General features: G+C 34.6%; 1 protein-coding gene across 1 annotated transcript in view; it reads right to left on the reverse strand.

Annotated features, from left to right (window-relative positions):
• The window catches only part of nbeab (neurobeachin b), a 366,342-nt gene that overhangs the window by 262,266 nt on the left and 77,357 nt on the right, over nt 1-26,719 (reverse strand). The window contains exons 2-8 of the mRNA XM_051129640.1: nt 16,220-16,451; nt 12,729-12,829; nt 12,089-12,184; nt 10,290-10,411; nt 6,671-6,797; nt 2,871-2,990; nt 106-252 (exon numbers count right to left, since the gene is read on the reverse strand). Of these exons, the coding sequence (XP_050985597.1) occupies nt 106-252; nt 2,871-2,990; nt 6,671-6,797; nt 10,290-10,411; nt 12,089-12,184; nt 12,729-12,829; nt 16,220-16,451 (945 nt within the window). The remainder of the gene's footprint in view (nt 1-105; nt 253-2,870; nt 2,991-6,670; nt 6,798-10,289; nt 10,412-12,088; nt 12,185-12,728; nt 12,830-16,219; nt 16,452-26,719) is intronic.

The following is a 26,719-nucleotide window of genomic DNA, read 5'->3' on the forward strand; positions in this document are numbered from 1 at the left end:
TAATCAATAACCAAATGTCACCGACAAAGGAATAACATCTCTTGGAGATCAATGGTGGCTGCGAAGTGTTGGTGTGTAACACACTTTGGCAAATCTGATACATACCTTGTATCCTGCGCCTAGTTGATGGATGGCGAATATCTGAGCAGGGTTTAGTGCTTCGCTGAACACATAGATGGCTCCGAGCTGTCCGCAGAACACTCGGTTGGCGTCTGCCGTCTCAGATGAGCCGAGGAAACATTTGTCATAGCTCTGTGATAAGCACATGAAGAAAACAGCTTGGAGTAGGGAAAAAATAGAGCGCTGGTGTGGAAATATAGTGGATGTCAGTATGCAAGCTTCATACTAAGCGAGTAATGGTTCACAGCGTAATTGAAATGTAGCATTACAGAGATGTTATTCTGCGCTGAAACCTGCCTATTAGTTTAATCAAAATCGGCACCCGAGAGATCTGAGGTTAAGCACTGCCGGTCCAACCTTTTAATTATCTTACATTGCTTTCAGCAAGGTACAGCAAAACAGAGGCAAAGGTCTGTGAATTTTAATCCAATCGTTGAAGCCCCAAGACAATATCTCATATAAGGTTCAGATTGTTTCGACATTAGAGTGTTCCATTTTATTAATTAGAATTTTTGTCATGTTTACTTCAAATATAAACATAATTACATTTTGTTATAATTTTGCCTCTGAGGAGGAACAACACATTGGATGAGAAAAAAAATCATAGGAAAAAACAATGCAAATATTACAAAATATAACATTATTATATTTGTATTTTATAAATCATTCATTTTTTCTAAAGACACATTCTCCAACAGGTAGTCCGCGTCTCTCTCACCTCCCCTGAGCCCACTGAGTTTTAAAAGACCCCATAAAGTGTGTGGTGAGTTTGGTGGGGGGTAACTGAGAATGAATGGAGAAAGTCACGAGTCACATTGCGATATGATTGGATATGTCTGGTTATGTTCGACTGTGATTGGTGCATGAGATAAATCCCACCTCTTGTGCTTGTGCTTGTGCACGAACGCGAATCAGTCTGAATGAACAATATAATGGCGTTAATGGGACAACTAACTTAAAAAGGTAAGTAAACAACTCACACACTTAAATATAACCACTTTGTTACGTCAAAATAAAACTTAAAATGAAGTAAAAACATGATCTGTGGGAGTTTTTAGCTTGGTGAAATTGAAAGTAAAGTGTTGGTGACCAGTATTTATCAAGCTTTGGTAACTAATGATCTGAAAAATTCAAAAATAGGTAAAAGTTAACTATTAAAAAGTTAAACATAAATTCACAAATAAAATATGTTGTTTAAATTGTTACTGCCTTGAGTTAGTTTTTTGGAATAAATGTAAAATGCTTAAAAAAACTAACTTGATGAGATTCATACTTAGCTTTAATAAATATATACTGATTACATTGTTAATGTAAAATATAATTGTGTAAGTAATGTTTATTTAACCAAGATGCGAATGCGACTGGGGCATAAATTTACATTTGATTAAAAAAAAAAAAAAAAGAGGCGTCCTAATTTCGAAACACCACCACACACCACTGAGTGAAGTGGTTTCTCAACATTTCAATAATTCAAAAGTAATCACAATGTAGTCAGATTATATTACCAAAAATGTTTGAAATTTGGATTCAGTAATTGACTATTCATTACATTACGCATTTAGGTAATATAATCAGATTACTTTTTGATTACTTTTAGATTACTTTTAATCATTAAAATGTTTAGAAACCACTTCTTAAAATTGAAATTATTTTTGTAAATCGACTTATCTTTGTGTGAATGTACACAAAATTGGAAGACTTTCTAAATGTATATAAATGGTAGGCTATTTTAGAAAAGAACATTTAAAACATGAAAAACAAGAATTAGGGAAAATCAATAAATTATTAATAATTTATTGATATTACGTGAATAATATGTAATAATGTAATCAATAAAAAAGTAACTAGTCTGATTACAAGTATTTTAAAATGTAATATAATCTAATTACAAGTAGTTAATTTTTGGAATCTGATTACATGATCCAGATTACATGTAATCAGTTACTAGCCAGCACGTACATATGTGACCTGGGACCACAAAAAGAGTCATAAGCGTCAATTTTTCTAAATAGAGATTTATACATAATCTGAAAGCCAGCTAAATAAGTTTCCATTGATTTATGGTTTGTTGGGATAGGACAATATTTGTCCGAGAAACTAAACTATTTGAAAATCTGAAATCTGAGGGTTCCAAAAAAATAAAATATTGAGAAAATCGCCTTTAAAGTTGTCCAAATCAAGTTCTTAGCAATGCATATTACTAAACAAACATTAGGTTTTGATATATTTGCGGTTGGAAATTTACAAAATATCTTCATGGAACACAATCTTTACCTAATATCCTAATGATTTTTGGCATAAAAAATCGATAATTTTGACCCATACAATGTATTGTTGGCTGTTGCTACAAATATAGCCATGCGACTTATAACTGGTTTTGTGGTCAAGGGTCACATATAGAGACAGAGAGAAAGATAGAAAAGCAATATTTAAAAAATAAACAAATGTTTATTTTACTATTACTATTATTAATATAATTAATTGTAGTAATTCATATATATATGCAAGCATATCGAAAATATACATAAAAAGACAAAATAATGATTAAAAAAAGGATTTCTGCAGCACGTACTGCATGATAGGCTTGATGTGCTGGCAGAAATAAACAACATTTATTTATTCCCAAACTGTGATAAATCAATGCATCTTTCATAGTTTAATTTCACACTGTGCACACAGTGGTGATGATATTTCTCTGAGACAACATCCGGCAGCTACAGACTGAAAGAGCGATAGCAAAGTGGTCTTACGTCGTTGGTGTTGACGTGCCAAGCCATGTCGCCGTAGGAAACAAGCTGTCCATTGACGTAACAGCGAATCTCACTGTTCCTCCAGCGGTTGTAGATGTGAACGATGCTGATCATGTACCACTGGAGAAGGAAAAAGGTCAGCGTGAAATCAAAACCAACCCTTTTCATATTATATTTATTGTATTCTATCACACAGCCTGTGATTTATTAATATTTGTTATTCTAAAGGAAATAGAGAGATATCACGGTCAAGATGCGTGTATTTTATGTATAAAACACTGATAACATAACAGTAATTAAAACCTTAATTTAAAGGCCAAATGCTACAATATTCTAAGAAACCAGAATGATCAGAGAAAACTTTTTTTTAATTAAGGTTTTAGCTGTATTTTCTTTCCTGGCACTGGAAGCACACATTTTAACCCAAAGCCGTTTTCATGGGCAGCAGGCAGAAGGTCTAATGCAGTAAAATTTGCATTTAGATATAAATAATACATCAGATCTTGAGTGAGTGGAGAAGAGAGGACAGAGAGGAAGCAGACAGAGGCAGGGAGGAAATCAAAGTAGTGAGGAAGTAAAGGCAGGTTTACTTAGCAGGAGACAAGGGTCATTACAGATTTCATTTCTGTCAATGTGCCACCACATGAACGAATCACAATATGGTGCAGTGTTTCAAACACCCTCTAGAGCAGTGGTGTAATGTACTTAAGTATTTTTTGGGAGTATCTGTACTTTACTTGAGTTTTTATATTTCAGCCAACTTTTACTTTTACTCCACTACATTTCCCAATTAAAATGTATACTTTTACTCCGATACATTTCCCTAAAGCATATTTGTTACTTAAGTCGAAAGAACACGGACTGCAGGAAAGCAGGTTTGACGAATCAGTGGTCTGGCGTTTGCAATTAGACTCCTAAAAACACCTTTGCTCATGCGCAAACAAGTGGATGATTTTCCACTCAAATCGAGTCTGACTCTGGGGTGTGCGAAATACAGTATCTTCTGCGATAATATGGTAAGCGTTGTTGTAATGATGTGCGATCTGACATTATCAAGTAGGCTATATCACCTAATCACACACAAAGTGCACGCATGTTGATTTATTAGTCTATTAAAACTCAAAATTCCAGGCATTCTAAATTGTAGATGGCAAAAATGCTTCTGTTTTTCTTTTTATATTTACATGATGTCATATTGTTTACTTAATCTATATCACACAAAGAGTACTGTTTTTTCTGCAGATATCAGAACACATTTAATAATCATTTTAATCATTCAGTTCAGTAAAGCAATAAGTAACTTACAGTTTAGACTTAATATTGGTTGTTTTTGCTCAATTTTGCCCACGAAAATAGTTCCAGACAAAATTCACACCACTGTTCTGCGTCTCTGAGCAATTATTACTTATTGAATGAATCAGCTTTTTGAATGAATCGGTTGATAAAAACTGATTCAGTGATTCACTCATTAACACAGTCAAATGCTTTGTTTCTGAACGAATCAGCTGTTTGAATGAATCGGTTGAATCTCAATGATTCACTCTTTAACATTCACTTACTGCCACCTACTGGCGGTTTTAATTTCACATTTCGACTATTCTTTTCATGTCTTAAAGGGGTCATCGGATGCCCATTTTCCACAAGTTGATATGATTCTTTAGGGTCTTAATGAAAAGTCTATGATATACTTTGGTTAAAAATTCTCAATGGTAGTGTAAAACAACACCCTTTTTGCCTTGCCAAAATCAGCTCTGCAAAAATCATCCCATTCTGGTCGAGGCTGCTTTAAATGCAAATGAGCTCTGCTCGCCCCGCCTTTCTCTTCTCTCTGTGGAGTGACGAGCCTGTTTACTTTAGCCGCATTTAGCCGCATTTAGTCGCTAAACTTGCTATCTAGCGCATTATTAGGAAAGGCAATCGCAAAGATTCATAAAAAAAAACCCTTATACTCACTTCTGCTGTAAGTGAAGCTGGATCACGAATGATCACACCTCAATCGCTCAATTCTTGTCTAACTTACATCCCTGTTTCGGCATCAAAACATGGAGGTTGGACTGTTACAGCTGATCTGAGGTAAGACGCTCATGTTAATCAACTATCGTGGGAGCGGCCTCTGTCAGTGAGACGCCACAACGACAGGCATCTGAGAATCGCTCGATTTGAAAAAGGGGATATTATTTTTACAGATTAATTAAAAATCACTGCATGGATTTTTATCATTATAGGGTAGATTTGTACATACACTGCCAACACATTAATGTTCAAACATCATGTAAAAGTGAACTTAGCATCCGATGACCCCTTTAAAATATTTCAAATATCAATATTCAAACTTTTGTTAAAAACAAAACATTAGCCCCTTTTTATGCATCTGTAACTTCAGTTTAAATGCATCCATGTCCTCTCTGAGATACATTAAACTGTGTAAATGCAATACTCAAGTACGTTTAAGATTAAAAAAATACTTTTCGTACTTAAGTACAATAAATATCACATACTTTAAGGCTTTTACTCAAGTAATATTCTAAACGGTGACTTCAACTTCTACCAAAGTCATTTTCTGGTAAGATATCTGTACTTTTACTTAAGTATGGCTTTCAGGTACTTTATACACCACTGCTCTGGAGTGACGCTTACAGCACACAAAAAGCATGTTCTTTGCATGCTGTTAGTTGTATATTTTCAAATCTATAATCATCTTTTTTCTTATATACCAGCTCATTTTAAAACAACATGACTAATGTATCCATTCAGCTACATTTTGAAAAAATACATACATATATGCATGAACTATAATAATGCTCTATTACCATTCTGCCATTGCAATCTTTCTGCATTTTTTATCCACAAAACCAGACCACATCAAAAAACTAATAAAAGTTGCTACTCAGCCTGTTATCGCTTATATTAAGTCACTACATCAAAAAATTCAAAGCTGTAATTAGGAAGAAGAAAAGAAATAAAAACCCTATGTGAGTCTAAACCACTGGAGATCAGAAGAATTAAACAGTTCATTTACATGTGCATGATACAGGAAAATCTGATTAATCCAATGAACTATAAAAATGCATTTCTTTTTTTAAACTGCGATAAAACAAACTGTAGTTTTAATCATTTTTGGACCACAAGAGGTCTGAATCACATCAGCTTAACTGCACATTATTCCACTAAACACATGGTTTCTGTAAATGTAAATAGTCTTTTTATTTATTGCTAATTATTTATTATTTTTAAATTGTTTTATTTTATTTTGCATTGCATTTAACACAAAATTGCATCATTGTGTTGCATCATTAACTTTCAGACAATATGCAAACTTGCCCCCCAGACTGTACGATTAAACTGTAAGATCTAATTTTGGGAAAAACCTTGGCAAACCCTTTCCCTCAGGCTCAAAAGACTAAGTTCGAGTTATTAACATTTATAAAGATTACGCCAGCTAAGAGCATTAAATATTGAGTAGAAACAAGGAAATCATTTATTAGACAGATGTTTCGAACGGCAGCAGCTGTGCAGTGATTTCCAAGAGATTTCCTTTCGATTCAACAAAACAAAAACACATACAGAAAATGGCCTCGGTTATCGCATGTCCTGGGGTTCAGTTTGTAGACATGATGTTTAGCCCAGTTAACTGGATCGTGCGTCCTCCAGCACAGCTTGGTGATTTTCACTGAGCATCGCAGCGAGAAAATTCACAAGTGAACATCCACTCAATTCTTACTCCTTCACAACACAATCAGTAGATTACTACAGATGCTAGTAGGAGAGAGAGAAAATCAAAGCTGGGAATGAAAGCCTACCTTGCGGGGCTGAAAGTCATATTTCACGCAGTGCTGGAAGCCCTTTCCTTTCGACTTCAGTGATGTCACTATCAAGCAGTTCCCCACAAAATGCGCAGAGTAGCCGATGCCTTTGCTTGTGCGGAAACTGAAATTGAGAAATCAATAAATGCATATTACAGCAATTCATAACACATGAATGTGCCATGTTTGAAACATCTATATCATTTCTTCTTTGAAAAAAAAGCATAAACCAGCCTAAGGTGTGATCCTGGTGGGTTTTTGGTTCTGGTTTTAACAGAGATTTTGGACACTTTGGCTGGTCTTTTCGACCTGCTAAGCCAGAATAACTAGTTTAGCCAATCATTTTAAACCAGCTAATACCATGTAAGACCAGCTACAACCAGCAAACCATCTTAGGCTAGTTTATGATGTTCTATTTCAGCAAGTTAAGGAAAATCCCATCTTAAAGGGATAGTTCACCCAAAAAAAATAATAATTACCCCATGATTTACTCACCCTCAAATCATCCTAAATGTATATGGCTTTATTTTTTTAGAATACAATCGGATTCATATTTAAAAAAAAAACATCCTGGCTCTTCTAAGCTTTATAATGACAGTGAAAGGCTTCTGAGATTCAATAGTCCAATAGAAGTAGGGCTGGGCGATAAATCGATAATGATAATTATCATGCAATATAAATGTCCTTGATAAACGATAATAAGAGTTTGATAAATATTTGATATAATGTTAATGTGGCAAAGACAAAAAGAGTGAAAAAGAGTGCACCATTCGGACCGTTTATCCGGTCAGATCAAAGTTCAAACGGCGACGCAGCACGAGATTTCTTGAGTAGATGCGTTTACTCGGGAGCACAATTCTGGGAGTCACGATCCCATTTTAAAACGACACTTGATCTACATTTTTTCCCCAATTAATTCTTCTGCTGTGCAAATACATTTTTACAACCTTTTATAGGGAATCGTTGAAGAGAGAATCACGATGCGTCGGAGAAATGATTTTTTCTCCCACCCCTAGTGTTAAAATAGCCCAATTCCTCAGGAAAACCGCAAACTTGGCAACACTGACCGAAGAACACAAATGACTCGGTTTATAGCCAGATCATATAGTGCTGACAACGATACAATCAGAAGGCTTTTTAATCTACAAATTGGCATCATTTACCATGGATTTACTGTAGTACCACTAACTGCATCATGGTATTTTGTCAGAAATGTGGGTATTTGTTTTGAATTTAATTATATTATTAATGTGAACATTAATGTATTAAATGTATTGAAGGAGTAATGGAATATAATTACAATATATATATATATATATATATTTAATTAAGCTATAGCATTTATGCAGCATGTATTTAGACTACTGTTTTTCATATAAATACATAGAAACTATATTACATTTTACCATGGTATTGAGGTGCTACAGTATATTTGTGATTTTAACTGTGATTATTGGGAGACAAATGGTTAATTAACAAAAAATATAAAAATGAGGTTGCAACAATTTTTACAGATATTACTGATTTTGATAATGAACATTAATCTACATCTGCATCCTAACTCAAACTATGAAATGTGTATTTCAAAAGAGATTTAAAAAAGTTATATTATTATTAATATTATGAGGCAACACAAACTTGTTTCTTGATTTGAAACAATATTACTCATTACTAATGTAAAACTAAGAAATAATTTTTTCGTATTTTTTAAAAAAAAAATGTATTTATTTAAATTTTTTTTTTTTTTTTTTTTAGATTTTAAAACCACAGTTAACTATTCGGTTTTTACAGTTTTCACACTGGAGCAAAAATCTGCCTTTAAACTAAAAAGGAAATAAAATTTTGATTTAATTATCAATATCGACTGATTATCATGCTAATTTTTTTGTCCATATCATCCAGCCCTAAATAGAAAAGTACATCCATCCATCATAAAAAGCACTCCACACGGCCCTGTTAGCTTCTGCTAACGTCGACAATGCGGATGATGTAGGGCGTAGTATACTTTTCTTACACAAATGCATCAAATTGCTTCAGAAGGCCTTTAGTAACCCAGCTGGAGCAGTGTGGAGCACTTTTTATGATGGATGGATGCACTTTAACGGACTTTAAAATCTTAACACCCATTCACTGCCATTATAAAGCTTGGATAAGCCAGGACATTTTTTTAATTTAACTCCAGTTGAATTTGTCTGAAAGAAGAAAGTCATATACATCTAGGACAGCTTGAGGGTAAGTAAATCATAGGGTAATTTTCATTTTTGGGTAAACTATCCCTTTAAGCTTTCTAATAACAATTAGCTAAGGTGTTTTGGTTGTATTAGGTTTAAGATGGTCTGCTAGCCTGGTTGTGCTGGTCTGAAAATGGTCTAAAAACTCAGTTTGACCAGATTGGAGAACCACACAACCAGCTTAGGCTGGTCTACAATGTTTTTTTAGCACAGTATGTAGGTTTCCTGATACGCATTAGCTACTTTTCTGTTCCAAAACAGTTAAGAGAGAAGAGAGTAAAAATCTCCTACTTTATTTTAAAATGTCAAAGGCAGTTTTGTGTTCTCGATTCCCCACAATACAAGTATAAACCATCACATACAAAAAAACCTAACAGCACAAGAGACCATTTTTGCGTCTTGAAGAGCAGAAAATAAGTGTAATTCTCTGTGTGAATCAATACACTGTTTTTCTTCGTGAACATCTCCTTTTATTCTAAATCTGTGTCACGCACAGACTGAACTCTGAGTCTGTGCGAGCGGTCCTGCGCTTGGCAGCTCCAGGCTACAGATCTGGCAGCACAACAGCCAAGCAGGACCCAGCGCTCGCCTTCAAACGTTAGCTAGCGCTATTAGCGTGTCAGCCTTCAACAATGCTGTTTTGTAACCTCCTCACAAAGTCTGAGGCAGTTTCTCAATGCATGGATCTACATAATGTATGGAACTCAACTCAATATTCTAAAGGTATGAGAAATGCTTTTTTATATAAACACATAGCCCACATAGTCACTTCAAGCTAATATCAGAGGCGAATGCCTTCCAAAATCTCTAAAAAAAGACCAAGGCTGTTCAAAAATGGATGTTGTCCTTCTTTCTCTCTCTCAAAACACACTCACTTTTTCTCCCTCGAGGGCCATTTTCCCTCGCTCCTGGAATCCTGGCCAATAAACACAAGTCTGCGCTATTGATCTGAGCTCTAATTACCCACAAGTCTCTACATATGATGCTCTTTTTGCCTGGCTGACATTAAAAGCCCAAATTAATGTCTATTTCCACCCTAGTGTCCCTCTGCAGAGATTTTCCAGTGATTCCAGAACATTCTGCCCTGGGTTCAAACACCTATTGGTTTAATCAGCAGAATCTGACCTAATTCCCTTTTTATGCTTGCATAATCCACCACATCATCAGAAAACAAAATCCTCTAACAAAGCTCATTATATAAGTGGCGAAGCAGCCAGAACTCTCTCTCTCTCTTGGTGTTAAATGCTAAAACAAAGACACTCAGTGTAATTTACTTACAGAAGCAGGCCCTGAAGGTCATTTTCTTTTCTGCTAAGCAAGTTTTATCTAAGAGTTGACAAAGTTACATATAAGCACATTAAAGCGTAGGCTGCGAATGTAGTCACCAGTAAAGGTAGGGTTTGTCTTTGTCCACGTTGATGTTGTTCAGAGGATCCATGCGGAACCAGGTGTTGAGGGTGAAGCCGTTCTGATAAGGCCATTTAGCAATGGGAGGTAACGCAATCGCCTGGTGGAAAAAAGATAGCAAAAATGACATTTGTTAAAGGGTTAGTTCACCCAAAAATGAAATTACTGACCATCAGGTTGTTCCAAACCCGTAAGACCATTCATATTCAGAACACTAATTAAGACATTTTTGATGAAATCCGAGAGCTTTCTGACCCTGCCTAGACAGCAACGCAACTATCACGTTCAAGGCCCAGAAAGGTAGTAAGGACATTGTTAAAGTAGTCCATGTGACGTCAATGGTTCAACTGTAATGATATAAAGGTATGAGAATACTTTTTGTGTGCACCACAGCACACATGGATTTCATCAAAAACATCTTAATTTGTGTTCCGACGATAAACGAAGGTCTTGCGGGTTTGGAACGACATGAGGGTGAGTAATTAAAGACAGAAATTTCATTTTTAGGTGAACCATCCCTTTAACGTACATCCGGCGCCTTAACTATTTTCAAAAATTAATGCAGTCAAGTTATTGTTTCCAATATACTATACACACACTACCACTCAAAAGTTTTTGAACAGTAAGATGTTTAATGTTTTTTAAAGAAGTCTCTTCTGCTCACCAAGCCTGCATTTATTTGATCCAAAGTGCAGCAAAAACAGTACAATTTTGAAATATTTTTATTACTTAAAATAACTGTTTTCTATTTTAATATATTTTAAAATGTAATTTATTCCTATGATTTCAAAGCTGAATTTTTAGCATCATTACTCCAGTCACATGATCCTTCAGAAATCATTCTAATATTCTGATTGCTGCTCAAAAAACATTTATTATTATTATGTTGAAAACAGCTGAGCAGATTTTTTTCAGGTTTCTTTGATGAATAGAAAATTCAGAAGAACAGCATTTATCTGAAATACAACTTTTGTACACTTTTGCCTGATTTAAAGCATCCTTGCCAAATAAAAGTACTAAGTTCTACAATTCTTTAATTTCTAAATTTCTAAAAATTACATTTTAAAATATATTCAAATAGAAAACAGTTATTTTAAATAGTAAAAATATTTCAAGATTGTACTGTTTTTGCTGTACTTTGGATCAAATAAATGCAGGCTTGGTGAGCAGACAAGACTTCTTTAAAAACATTAAAAATCTTACTTTTTAAAAAACATTTGACTGGTAGTGTACAGCTAATTAAACAAATATATGTAGAAAAGATTAATCTATACAAAAATTACAGTAGGAATGCATAAGCGGCATATTAGTTATTGGCCAATATTAGAAAAAAAAATAGTTTATCAGTACTGGTCCAGTTTGGATACACTGTACACAGTATATAGATACACATACTCTATTTTTACTTTTAGTTTACTTTTGCTGTCAACTATTGCACTTAAAGTTAATTGAAGATGTATTAAAATAGACAACAGTTATCAATAGTTATTTACTGTATTTTTGATCAAATAAATGCAGGCTTGTTAGCTTAAAACACTTTTTTTCAAAAACATTTAAAAAATAACTTTTGAACAGTAGTAAGCATTAAATGTGAAATATACATTTATTTGTAGCATTTAAAGTACTGATTTTAATTTTTGTATTTATTTATTTTAAACAAAATTTTATAGTGATTTAATATTAGCTATTAATCAGTTAACCATATTAAAACAACATTTAATTTAACTTCATGACAACTGAAATATGCAAAAAAAGGCTAAAAAATGTGGTCACTCACAGCTGCACTTCGGCCGGGGAAGTTAAAGAAAGTGTCTGGTCCGTGTCTCTGTGCCATCTGAGTGAGAACTGAGAGCAGTTTGACTGCATGTCTTGGCTGCAGAAGACAGAAGTACGTGAGAGGTAAGGCAAGCGTCTTAAGGAAAAACCAAATCACCATAACTAAAATCCCACAGGACCTTCTCAGCAAGGCCTCTAGCTTTAAATGTAACGTTTTGCTTCACAAAATCAGTTCTGATTTAAGAACGGTGATCCAATCTGTCATATTCTCACTTATTTTGGCAAGATGAAATCACACGCTGATCAAAACATTCCATTTCTCATAACTAATTGTTTCATTAAAACCCAAGTCCTCGCACGAGTCTCTTTTTTATTTTCTCGAGAGGGGTACTTCACTCTATCCAAAAACTGAAAACTATTGTGACAACAGTCTCACTGAGGTGTCCGCCAGCACTCGATGTTCTGTCAATATCCCTCACTTGAGAGAACGGCGAATCGATACCTGGGCAGGCCTGATCTGTTCTGCGGTTGATTGCTCCAGAGGTCTAAAAAGGCTCAACGATCTCCAAAAGCGGTGAAGCTAACAACCCCTTGGAGCCCCAGAGCCCTACATGAGTTTTCACTCATTTTTACTGGCTTACCCACAATCCTCCTTCTCCTCTCAGCATGCTGAAGAGCAATTTGAGTTCTTTGACGGTGATACTGTAGCTGGCCAGAACTCCTAGCATATCCACTAGCAAGTCTGGAAAAGAAAAAAAAAACAGAGAGACAAAGAGACATTAGATCTGGATTAACTGAAGTGGGCACAGTGTGCATGTAAACAGCAGGATTCCCCGGAGCATAGGTGTGTGTGCAACACACACAAGACATTGTATCATAACACAGTGCAAAATAGCAAATTTCACAGCAAGACGTGTGGGAGGAACAAACCATGGCAAAGAGACCCCAGAATGCACCTTTCCTGAGTGTGATGGCATAATTCGCCAGGCCTTTGGCGAACTTGCATTATTCAGTAGTTCTAAAATCTGACTTTTTCCATGTTAAAGTGCTATAATCGGGTCCCCAGTGCATCTACAGTTGAGGTCAAAAGTTTACACCCCCTTTCAGAATCTGCAAAATGTTCCTTATTTTACCAAAATAAGAGGGATCATACAAAATGCATGTTATTTTTTTTACTTAGTACTGACTTGAAGTTTACATCCCCTTGATTCTTAATACTGTGTTGTTACCTGAATGATCCAAAGCTGTTTTTTATTTTATTTTATTTAGTGATAGTTGTTCATGATTCGCTTGTTTGTCCTGAACAGTTAAACTGCCCGCTGTTCTTCAGAAAAATCCTTCTGGTCCCACAAATTCTTTAGTTTTCCAACATTTTTGTGTATTTTAACAATTTCCCACAATGACTGTATGATTTTGAGATCCATCTTTTCACACTGAGGACAACTGAGGGACTCATATGCAACTATTACAGAAGGTTCAAACTCTCACTGATGCTCTAGAAGGAAAAACAGTGCATTAAGAGTCGGGGGTGAAAACTTTTGAACAGAATGAAGATGTGTCCATTTTTCTTATTTTGCCTAAATATCATATTTTTTTCATTTAGTACTGCCCTTCAGAGGCTACACAAGATAGTTTCAAAGAAGATTAAATGAGTTAAATTTACCCTAACACTTTAAAAGTTTTTACCCCCAGCTCTCAAAAATATGCTGAAAAACCAAAGAATTTGTCGGACCTGAAGGATTTTTCTGAAGAACAGCAGGGGATGTAATCAAATCAAACCTTTGTAACCTTTTGAACAGGCTTATTTTTATAAATTCAACTTTTATTTTCTGTTGTGGACTATAAGTAAAATGTTTTATGTGAAATATCTTATTCAGGTCAGTACTAAACAAACAATAATATGCATTCTGTATGATCCCTCTTATTTGGGTAAAATAATTAACCTTTTGCAGATTCTGAAAGGGGGATGTAAACTTCTGACCTCAACTGTACCAACCCTGGGAGCAGCAGTCATTTGCATTTAAAGAGACATGCACGAAAATATTTATATTTATATATTTATTTGTTTTATTTTAAGGTTATAAATAAATAAAGAAATAATTAAAATCAAACAAAAATATAATTACTTGTTTTATTTAAAGGTTAAAAACAGAAATAAACAAAAATAAATATAAATAAATTTTAAAATAAAATAGAAATATATTTATTTGTTTCATTTTAAAGTTAAAAATACAAATTTAAAAATAAATACAGCAAAAAAATAAACAAAATATTGAATTTTTTTTTTTTTTTTAATTTTAAAGTTAAAAATAAATATTAAATTGAATTAATTTTTTTTTGTAACTCATCTGTGTTTTTAACATAAAATTGTGTGTATTTGAGGCTCCAATGTAATGGTTTCTATGTAAATACCGGTACTTCTGATTGGGCTGAGGCTGGAATTTTAGCAAGTTTGAAGTAAAAGTATTTGATGGACGTATAATATGTGTCAAGAGCATTCACTCAGTATCATTATCTCATTTTTGACCAAGATGGCTTTTAGCTGGATTTGCATATGAACTCTTCACATATTGTAAAAAGGGCATAATAGGTCTTCTTTACACATAAAAAAGGTGTATGTGTGTGTGTATACTCCTATGGCTCACAAACAGCACCTAGAGTTGACTGAGCTCTTCCAATTCAGGTTAAACACTCACCGTTGCAGAGCAACATGAGAATTTATGCTAATTAATGCCACTTTACACTTTAATTTCGAGTTTCATCAAGACCGCTGATGAAACCTTCAATGAGGCAATTCACAGCCTCTGCCTCTTAGAGGATTTTGATTTTGAAAAATGGCATTTAATGTATGCAGACAGAGGAACATGTTGCCCATGAATTACAGATGGAATGAATCAAAAAACATTCTTCTTCATTCATAAACGGTGACTAAAATTTAATATTGCTCTAAACTGCCACTCAATCTCATTACCAGTTGCAGCTAATGAGATTTTTCTCTCGGTTTCTCTTCTGCCTAAGCCTGATGAATTCCACTGCTGAGAAGATTGCAGTTTAATCCACATTTCTTTCACTCACAGCGATTCGCGCCGCTCTCGGACATCTAAAAAAATGGAAATCTGGGGAAAAATGGAAGCCGTTGCCCATATCTTGCATGTGCTGTTCAAAGCCGAGAGTTATCTTTGACCTTTTATGCAAAAAGTAAACAACAAGCTGGAGTTAATATGCAATAAGGTTAAGATAAATCTGCTTTTATATTAAGGTTATAAATAAATAAATAATAAATAAATACTTTTTTATTTTAAAATAATGCATGTTTGTGGTATGGAAATGTTTTAATTACTTATTCTTTTGGAGTTCAGTTAAAATGAATAACTGAAAATATTTTAAAGTATATTAACGTAAATCTTTTTCATATAAAGGTGGTTCATAATGACGACAGCTGTCAATCTCCAAAAATAACAAAACACCATCAAAAAAGTCCCATAAAAGTAGTTCATATGACTGTCTTCTGTAGCCATACTCAATAAGCAGACTGATATTTAAGTAACTGTTCAGTGACAATCTGCAAAATCAGCATGACTGTTCTGACTCTTCAGCACATATGTGACCCTGGACCACAAAACCAGTCTTAAGTCGCTGGGGTATATTTGTAGCAATAGCCAAAAATACATTGTATGGGTCAAAATTATTGATTTTTCTTTTATGGCAAAAATCATTAGGACATTATTCATGTTCCATGAAGATATTTTGTAAATTTCCTACTGTAAATATATGAAAACTTAATTTTTGATTAGTAATATACATTGTTAAGAACTTTATTTCGACAACTTTAAAGGTTATTTTCTCAATATTTTGATTTTTTTGCACCCTCAGATTCCAGATATTCAAATATTGTCCTATCCTAACAAACCACACATCAATGGAAAGCTTATTTATTTAGCTTTCAGATGATCTCAGTTTTGAAAAATCGACCCTTATGACGGGTTTTGTGATCCAGGGTCACATCTTTCATTTCAGAGCTGTTTAAACATTTTCTAAACCATTTATAGAGCTTTGGGGAAATTGAAAGAAATGGGTTTTACAAGAGGTCAGTTCTAAAACTCTGGAAGAGGGTCAAGTCAATGCCACTCACCTGCGATCATGTCATCCACAGAGCTCATTTTGAGCAATAGCCTCTGAATGAGGCCGACCTCAGTGCTGGTCTGCAGGTTGCGGACACTCTTGCGCAGTATGGCGGTGAACATGCTCCAGATTTCCGCCTGGCATGTGACTTCACAATGTTCCAGCAGCTCCAACATGCAGATGATGGCCTCTGCATCCTGGATGATGAAGTTCATCTCCAGGTCAAACTCGCCACCAACCAGCTGAAGCAGAAGAGAAAGAAAGAGAAACAGATTAGACTCATTGTAAGTAAACAAAGCATGCTTTCCATCTAGAGCTTTTAGTGCCCGTTTGACATCAGACAAACGCAAGTGAATCAATTGTGACAACAAATAGTTTAACTAGAAAAAAAAAAAGATGTTTCAACAATCAAATCCTTCTAGTCCTCTTCCGGTCATAAACAATAACTATAATCATTTGAGAATTATAAACACCAATCAATATTTGTGTTCCGAGGACTAAGCAAGCATGAAATTGAAGATTTCAAGACTTGTCTCGGACACATGGGAAGACTTCAGGCACCTTCTTCAGAAAGCAGCGATGCACACATGTGGAAAATAGACCCTTGCTTCTCGAGGCTTATTTTACAACATTATACAGAGTCCACAACTCCATCTAACTTGTTGGGAATTCTTGTTGGCAGACGGGAATTAACTCTTGTCACGCCTCGGATCCCATAGATCATTTGTTCTCAACAAGTGGGTTGTGACAAAAATGGTTCAGGAGTTGTTCTGATTGTTTTTTGGAGACAGCAAAGGGAAAAGAAATCAAATTCAACTATATTATGCTACAAATCGATGTTACTTGAAGCAAGCTAAATTAGACAGATGCCAACATGTAGAGGATGAGATGCCTTTACATTCTAAAACATAATGAAAACTGTCTTTTAAAAAATAAAAATATTGAAATAAAACAAAACAAACAAAAAAAACACATAAAGCTGAACCCTGTGGCACACCGATGACAGTTTTGCTTACCTAAAAGTTTTGCTACAGGGCTTCTCAAAAAAAAAAAAAAAAAAAAAGATTCAAAACAAAAAAGTGAAAGTTAGTTAAAGTTCATTATTTAAAGCCCTGGCACAGTCTATATACTGAGTTTGGTTTTAAAATTAAAATAAAAACCTTTAAGGCATTTAGGCACATATGAAAAAAGACATTCTATATTATTTAGCAGGCCTGTAACCACCTAAATCAATGATTTAAAAAAGCATTTTACAAATACGGGTAATTTGCCATAGGAATATAATGGGGTTTTTTTTATGTTTATGACTGTTTATGCCAGCTGTGGTCTGATCTCCCTAAAACGTTGCATGCTTGTTCAGAATCACCTGTCGAATATGCACACCAGATTTCATGAAGTTTTGAGTTTTCAATTAGACTTTATAGGCTTTTGGGTATATTTAAACAGGCCCCTTTTCTAAACGACCGTGTTATAGTTTGCCAAAGGGTAAATTTTAACATTTTTTGACAATTATTGACCTAGAGAGTCCATAGAATTGCACTGCAGTGCTTTTTTCCAGATTCAGTGAAAAAAGCTAGTTCGCAAAAGTAGGTTTTATACATTTTCTCAATCATTTAACAAACGATTTAATTGACAGCAGTGGTTCTAGAAGCAAAGTTGCTCAAAATGAGGAGGTCTATCGTATGATATGAATATCATGCATATGTGTGAAAACCGTGCAATATACAATCATTTACACCCTTTACAATGCGATAACCCCCCGTAGTGGCTGATTTCTTTAAAATTTCTCAGAGATCTTTAGGGCCATAAGTCAAACCTCCGTTAACGTTGTCTAATAGGGGCTCAGAGTTCATCAGCCTCTGCCAGCCATGTATTTTAAGATATGCAAACATCCTTATATCCACCTGTGACACTTTGGACCAAGACTGCATGTGCTGATTTTTATATCAATAGGACAAACGTTTTCGTAGTTATAGCCATTTTTATGTTTTTTCCCTCTTATAGCGCCACCAAGTGGCCAAGCTCCACGTTTTTTTTTCATGCAACCTCAAGTTCAGCCTTTTCAAAAGTTTTGGCGTCACTTTGCAGTCACTTTGAGTCGGAAATTCAACTCTTTTTTTGATAATTACTGATATTCACTCTCCAGAGAATCTTCCTGCACTGGTTTGGTTCCAATCTAGCAAAAAACCTAGGACTAGTTTGCAAAAATAGGTTTTTTAAAAAAAAAATGCAAAATACCCGAAAATTTCGCATGCGATGAACGATTTAGGAGTTATGAGCAATTTCGCACTTTTGATCGCTGTAGCGCCCCCGTCAGGCCGTTTCGGGCGATGGTTGGAGTACTACAAGCTACCCACTTGAACTCCTAAAAAAGCATGAAACCATTAAATCTCAAGAAACATTTAGAAAACAAAACTGTCAACGTTCTAAGTCCTAAAACAAAACCAGCTTAGAAACGCCAGCTTAATGAACTTCCTATTTAATTCATTTTAATGTTTATAACTGTTAAAGCACCAACTGTGGTCACGAAACTTTTCGGTTCGTGAAGTTTTGAGTTTTCGTTTAGGCTTTATAGGCTTTTGGGTATATTTGGACAGGCTCCTTTTCTAAACGACCCTGTTATAGCTTGCCGAAGAGTACATTTTAACATTTTTTGATAATTACAAGAGAGTCCAGGGAAATACACTGCAGTGATTTTTTTCCAGATTGAGCGAAAAGAGTAGTTTGCAATTATTGATATTCACTCTCCAGAGAATCTTCCTGCACTGCTTGGTTCCAGTTGGGCGAAAACCTTCTAAAAAGTATCTACTTAAAAAAAAAAACGTTTTTTAAAAAAAATTCTAGATATCCGATAATTTCACCTGCGATGAACGGTTAAGGAGTTATGAGTGATTCTGTACTTTTGATCGCTATAGCGCCCCTGTCAGGCTGATTGGGGCGAGCCTAGGTGACATTGTAGACGGTGGAAGTACTACAAGCTATTAAAACTCAACAAACATTCAGAAACCAAAACTGTCAATGTTCTAAGTCCTGAAACAACAAAACCAGCTTAGAACTGCTAGCTTAAATGAACTTGCTATTTAATTGTCCTGCTGCTTTGATTTGACTGACAGTCTCCAGTCTACTGTACTAATTTCTCAACTGAACAGCTGATGGGCGTCATGACAACCACACTTTCTTTTCAGCTTTTATTTGAGGAGTGATTTGCATGAATGTGTTAGAGCCTCTAACGGACCAAAACAGCATGACGAGAGGCAGTGGAGGGAGTGATAAACAGTGCCTCATCCCTGGAAAAAATGACAAGCGTTTCATTTATGAAAACGTCCATCAGTCAGTTTCCTCAGCCTTTTAGAACATCCTAATGTGTGCAATGACTGACAGTAAAGAAGACAGCAGCAACAACTACAGAGCACAGCAATACACAGCATGTTAAATCAATTATAAAAGCATAAAAAGACAGTTATTTGCATTAAACTTGCATTTGATTAAACGAAACCTCCCATAAACACTTCAAAAGGATTGTATTGTCAAAAGTGGCTAGTAGATGACATACAAACTTCTGCTATCTTCTACACAACAGTGGCGCAAATGAGTATTTACTCACCAAAAACAATAGTACAAGGTCCTGCTATAATGCCTGCCTAAATGAATCATTATGACAGGAAGGTATGCAGCATCTGTCTGACTGCTCCTAAAAACTAATTAGCATGAAGAACGAACAGAAAAAAATGTTTACCCTGAAGTCTCAGCTGAAAACACAGCTGGCCCTAAGGCTGAACCCTGCGGCACACCAATAACAGTTTTGCTTACCTGAAAGTTTTATGCTGAGGGGCTCAAGACAAATCTCACTCTTTGGCAAAATCTATACTGCGTTTGATTTTAGGACATTGTTACCATTGCATATACTTTAGATATAAAGAAACATGAGCTACAGTGCACATCAATTTAGAAATTATCACTGAATTTAGTCTAGTCTGTTTTGATCAAACTTAATTTGCTTTCCGATTTCCAATTATCAAAGTGCCACAGTCGTTCAACCAAAAGGCAGTTTTACTGCTTTAATAAGACTTGCATAGATTTACTTCTGTTTAAAGAAAACTCAGTGAAGTGTAACAGCATATCAATGAGACTCTAGAGAAGCTTTTATTCTTACATTACACAGAAGTGTAGTCACAGAATCAAGTACAGAATCATAAAAACTAATTCACTTTTAATGGCTAAAATCAATCATCTGAATAAGTAAAAATATCCAATTGTCACGCAGCTCTTTCTTTAAAAGAGTGGGATATTTCGTTCTTTCAGTGTGTGCACTGTGTGTTTTGTCACACCAGCTATTGTGTTTACTAATTACGGTGGCTACGAAACTAATCATAGTATTTATCAAAAATAAAACAACAGTTTTCTTCAATGAATACCGCAGTTCTTGTTTTCTGTTATCAACAATTTGCAAAATACATCATTCAACATTTTCGCTTTTAATAAGGAAAAGGACGGAAACCTGTGCATAAGTGTTAGCGTGTTGCCAGACAAGACCTGCCCGTTCACCACAGCTTCTTCTTTAATCACAAAGCCCGTCACACTCTGAAGTGAGGTGTTTAATTGCATGCTCAGATCCCGGGAGTAATTTGCATCCATTGTGCGACAAGAGGTAAATGAAGGCACAAAATCAAAGATTAAACACTCATGAAAAAGGAAAGCGCTCCCTCTCAGGCCAAACAGGAATCGTTCACAGAGAACAGTTAATCTCTGTTAATTTGCATTGAATTTCAGCGTCTAGATTGCCAGTTGAGAGTCGCTACAGATTAAAACACTCGCCGAAAATGGACGCTAATTGGAATATTTTAATGAAGTAACCGCTTATTTATAGAAGTGCAGAAATATTAGGGACACTGGTGCTAAAACAAAAGCTTGTTGCTAGATTTTTTTTTGTGTGTGTTTTTGAAAGAAGTCTCTTTTTATGTTTACCAAAGCTGCATTTATTTAAAACTGTATTAATGTGAAATATAATTACAATTTAAACAATTATCTTTTTATTATTATTTTACGATATTAGCATTCAACTCTGACTCTGTGTCAATCCTTATTCTCTTGGATGTAAGTGCAGCTTTTAATACTGTCGATCACACACTATTACAGTTGAGGTCAAAAGTTTCCATACACCTTGCAGAATCTGCAAAATGTTAATAATGATTCTGTTATGATGTCATAATTAATAATGATGATTCTTCAGAAGGAAAAACAATGCATTAAGAGCCAGGGGTGTAAACTTCTGAACAGAATGAAGATGTGTACATTTTTCTTATTGTGCCTAAATATATATATTTTTTAATTTAGTACTGCCCTTAAGAAGCTACAGAAGATACTTACAGTTGTCCTCAGTGTGAAAAGATGGGTCTCAAAATCATGCAGTCATTGTTGGAAAGGGTTTAATTACACAAAAATGCTGGAAAAACAAAGCATTTGTGGGACCTGAAGGATTCTGAGCAACAGCAGTCTGTTTAACTGTTCAGAACAAACAAGGGACTTGTGAACAACTACCACAAAAAAAAACAAAACAAAAAAAAACACAGTTTTGGATCATTCAGGTATTAAAGGAGATGTCCACTTCCAAAACAAAGATTCACATACCCCCCATACTCACCCCCTTGTCATCCAAGATGTTCATGTCTTTCTTTCTTCAGTTGTAAAGAAATTGTTTTTTGAGGAAAACATTCCTGCATTTTTCTCCATATAATGGATTCATTGGTGCCCCAAATTGAACTTTAGGGGGGGCTTGGCATTAAAAAGTATAGAAATTGTATTATGTTTATTAAAATAACCGAACGTTACGTTAGATAAGACCCTTCTTTTTCGTCTGGGATCGTTTACAATCACATTTGGGATCGTTTGAAGCCGCATTTAAACTGCATTTTGGAAGTTCAAAAAATCGGGGCACCATATCAGTCCATTATATGGAGAAAAATGCTGAAATGTTTTCCTCAAAAAACATAATTTCTTTACGACTGAAGTAAGAAAGACATCAACCTCTTGGATGACAAGGGGGTGAGTACATTATATGTGAATCTTTGTTTTGGAAGTGGACTTCTTTAAGAATCAAGTGTGTGTAAACTTTTGAAAAGGGTAATTTTTATAAATTCAACTATTTTCTCGTGTGGACTATATGTAAACTTCTTTTTTGCAAAATATCAAGTCAGTACTAAATAAAAAATAACATGCATTTTGTATGATCCCTCTTTTTTTGGTAAAATGATTAACATTTTGCAGATTCTGCAAGGTATATGTAAACTTTTGACCTCAGTTTGAATCTGTTTTTGGTGCAACGAAGTCTGCATTGGAGTGGTTCAGATCTTATTTTTCTGATCGCAGTCAATTTGTTTTCATGGATGGCCACAGATCAGAGGTTGGTGCGATTAGTACTGGTGTCCCACAGGGCTCAATTCTGGGTCCTTTGCTTTTCAGCATCAATATTTTTCCAATTTGTCAACTCTTAAGATCTCTTAATAGAATTATTAAGATAACTAAACTAACTACTATTTTTTGCTGGTGACACAGATTTACTTTCATTCAAAACCAGGTCAAGATGTGGACTTATATTTCATATTTCAGATTGTATTAGATAAAATGATTACTCCACTTCCAGAATACAAATTTCCTGTTAATTTACTTACCTCAATGTCATCCAAGATGTTCATGTCTTTCTTTCTTCAGTCACAAAGAAATACATTTTTTTGAGGAACACATTCCATGATTTTTCTCCATATAGCGGACTTAGTTGGTGCTTAACGGATTGAAGGTTAAAAATGCAGTTTCAGTGCAGCTTCAAAGGGCTCTATAGATCCTAGCCGAGAAATAAGGGTCTTATCTAGCAAAAAAAATGTACAATTTATATACTTTTTCACCTCAAATGTTCATTTTGCCTAGCTCTGCCTAACGCATGCGTATTCTGTGCACTCCGGTTCAAGACAGTTGGGGTATGTCAAAAAACTCCCATCTAATTTTCTCAACCTTATCTTAAAAGAAGAGTTCACCAAAAAAATGACACATTGCTGAAAATGTACTCGTCTAAGGTCACCCAAGTTGTAAATGAGCTTGTTTCTACATCAGAACAGATTTGGGGAAATTCAGCAATAAATCACATCTTGAATGGCCTGAGGGTGAATAAATACTCAGCAAATTTTTATATTTGTGGATGAACTCTTTCTTTAAACTCAACGGCATTGGGAAGTTTTCGTTTACTGGTTTCATTTCTCTCCAAAAATAGCTATGATTGCTGAGGGAGGAAATGAGGTAGATATCAGCAGAACTGCTCAAACTAGAATCTGCTGATTTGGCACTTGAAGCAAAAATGAAGTAGGAGAGAGAAAGGTAATTAAACATTATGGTCAAGACATTTATGAGTCAACATTTGAGTTTTATAAGCGTCGCTTAAATGATCAGATTTTTAAGAAGCTCATATAAAGGCCACACTGGTACAGGGAGGTGGACTTGAGATACTGTTTAATTTTAAGGCACATTTGGTAAATGCTGAATTAATAACTGCATAAAGTGCAACCAAGGCTGCCATAGTGGAAAGTAAGGATAAAATATAGATGATTAAGGAAAAAGAAATGACTGACCCATACTGGCGTTTTCAAAAAAAACAGCTAAAATGGTACACTACAGCTAAAAACACAAAACCAAACAGCTGATAACCTACCAAAAAAAATTAAAAACTTGCAACTTAATTTGTTCTTAAATAATAATAATAAAAAAGAAACTCATGCCAACAAAAATTCTTTGCAATTTTCTCTTATAAAAACATCAATTTTAGCATTCAGATGTCCAAACAAGCAGACCTCTTTTAAAATAAATACAAAAAAATTAAAATTCGTGCCGATGAATACCTGTGAAAACTCCTGGTACTTTCATTTCCAGCCATTCAGGAATGCTTGTACTACCTTACAGCTTTTACAATGTAGTAATCAAACCCTGCTCCCCAGGAACACATGCTAGAATAAATGTGTCATAAACCACCAGTGATATGTAATGGTGCGCAACTAGCTTGTCTGTACACAAAAGCAGTTGCCGTGACAACATACCCAGACACTTCAAAGTAGCTTTTGGCGAAATGAAAACATTCAATTGGCATGCAAATCATGCACTGGCTCGAAAACATGTATCTGCAAACATGCAATATGTCATTTAAAGTCTACACGTTGTCTGCAGATCGCTTCCAGACTCATTGGAAGTTGTAAAGCTTCCGCTGACAGCATCGCAAGCATAACCTGTCTATGATCTGATAAGCTAACAGCTTTGAACATTAAATTTGCATGAAGTAATACATTTGTAATATAAACGGTTGATCTTTTTTTTCATAAGCTTGTGAAATGACTGTAATTTGTGGATAATTCAACAACAAAACAGAGATGTTTTACTGTTTTTCTATTATTTGTAATAACAGGAAATTAGTATTTAATAAGTCAGCACTTAAGTAATTAAGTACTGCTTTTTAAAATGTGGCTTTTGTAGATAATTATGAGCTTTTAACTACTAATTACTTTAATACACCCTCTTTTTATGCTCTTAGATGTTACGATTACTGTACCTTGTTTATTCTTGATAATTCTACACATATAAAGGCTATGCTATATCCACCACAGTCTCACAGACTTCAGACTTCCTTTTTTAAATGCTTTCTGCTTTCTCATTTCAGGGAAAAATTATCTTCAAATCTTCAAACCTATGTTTAAGTTCACTGCAATCATAAGACTTGAGATATAATGTCAAAGCAACGGGAAAATGACAGGAAGAGGACTGCTGCAGCAATTGGAAAAAGTGACAGCACACAAGCTAACAGACTGAACTGGCTTGGATTTAGACAGGAAAAATATGTATTTTTAAATTCAAACATTTGTTGCTAAATATTTTGAAAGAAGTCTCATATCCTCACCAAGGTTTTATTTAGTTAGTCAAAAAAGTAAAACAATTATACAGTAAGTTGATAAAATTAATTGCCTGTGTTAAAAAAAATAAAAATAAATAAAAAAGAACACTACCAGTCAAAAGTTTTTTAACAGTAAGATATTAGATGTTTTTTAAAGAAGTCTCTTCTGCTCACCAATCCTGCATTTATTTGACCCAAAGTACAGCAAAAACTCTGAAAAATTCTGAAATATTTTTTACTATTTAAAATAACTTTTATATTTAAAAATATTTTAAAATGTAATTTATTCCTGTGATTTCAAAGCTGCATTTTTAGCATCATCACTCCAGTCACATGATCCTTCAGAAATCATTCTAATATTCTAATTTGCTGCTCAAGAAAACATGTATTATTATGTTAAAAAAAACAGATGAGTAGAATTTGTTCAGGTTTCTTTGATGAAAAGAAAGTTCAGAAGAACAGCATTTATCTAAAATAGAAATCTTTTGTAACATTATAAATGTCTTTATCATCACTTTTGATCAGAAAAGCTATACTGACTCTAAGCTTTTGAATGGCATAGTGTATAATGTTACAAAAGCTTTTTATTTATGATAAATGCTGATCTTTGGATCTTTCTATTCATCAAAGAATCCTGAAAAAATGTACTCAACTGTTTTTAATATTAATAATAATAATAATAAATGTTTCTTGAACAGCAAATCAGCATATTAGAATGAAACCATGTGACACTGAAGACTGAAGTAATGATGCTGAAAATTTAGCTTTGATCAAAGGAATAAATTGCATTTTAAAATATATTCAAATAGAAAGCAGTTATTTTTAAACAGTAAAAATATTTCACAATATTACTGCTTTTTACCTGTATTTTGGAGCAAATAAATTCAGACTTGGCGAGCAGAAGAGACTTCTTTAAAAACATTAAAAATCCTATTGTTCAAAAACCTTTGACTAGTATGTAATTACATAGTGTATGTAATTTTGTAATAAAATTCATAAAAACATGCAACATTTGACCAATTTACTCATTGCTGAAAAAATATTATTTTAGCTTTTTTCATTATTTTTAAAGTGCTCCTATTGCCATTTTAGGTTGCTAATATTGTTCTATGAGTCTCCTAAAACACGTACATGTATGCAAGGTCAAAAAACACTTTAGTTTTCTCCAAAATTAGATTTAATTTGACCTCATTTCTAAATGACTCGCAAACAACTCGTGCGAAGCAGTTCGAAGAATCAGTCTCTCTAAACCCCTCCTTTGTGTGAGCCCTCACTGCTGTGATTGGTCAGATGGCGCAGTCCGTTATGATTGGTTTACCGCGTACAGCGCGTGTCAAAAACGAAACGCCCATTGCCATAACTGAATGACAGCTCTAGATACTTGTCAATACATAGAAAAGATGCCATCGATTTACCTTACCAATTAGAGCCAGAGTCTAACATGAAACGGCTAAAGTGACTATCGTGGAAAGTGCTCGCAATTTGCTCATGTAAGCGAACCGGGCACACCTCTATGTTGTAAACTTCAACATTGTATAATGCATTAAGCGGCTTTGACACCGAACGTGGAAAGCGCTGTGCTGGCCG

Source organism: Labeo rohita, chromosome 15 (genome assembly GCF_022985175.1).
Source record: "Labeo rohita strain BAU-BD-2019 chromosome 15, IGBB_LRoh.1.0, whole genome shotgun sequence".
In the NCBI taxonomy this organism is placed as follows: domain Eukaryota; kingdom Metazoa; phylum Chordata; class Actinopteri; order Cypriniformes; family Cyprinidae; genus Labeo; species Labeo rohita.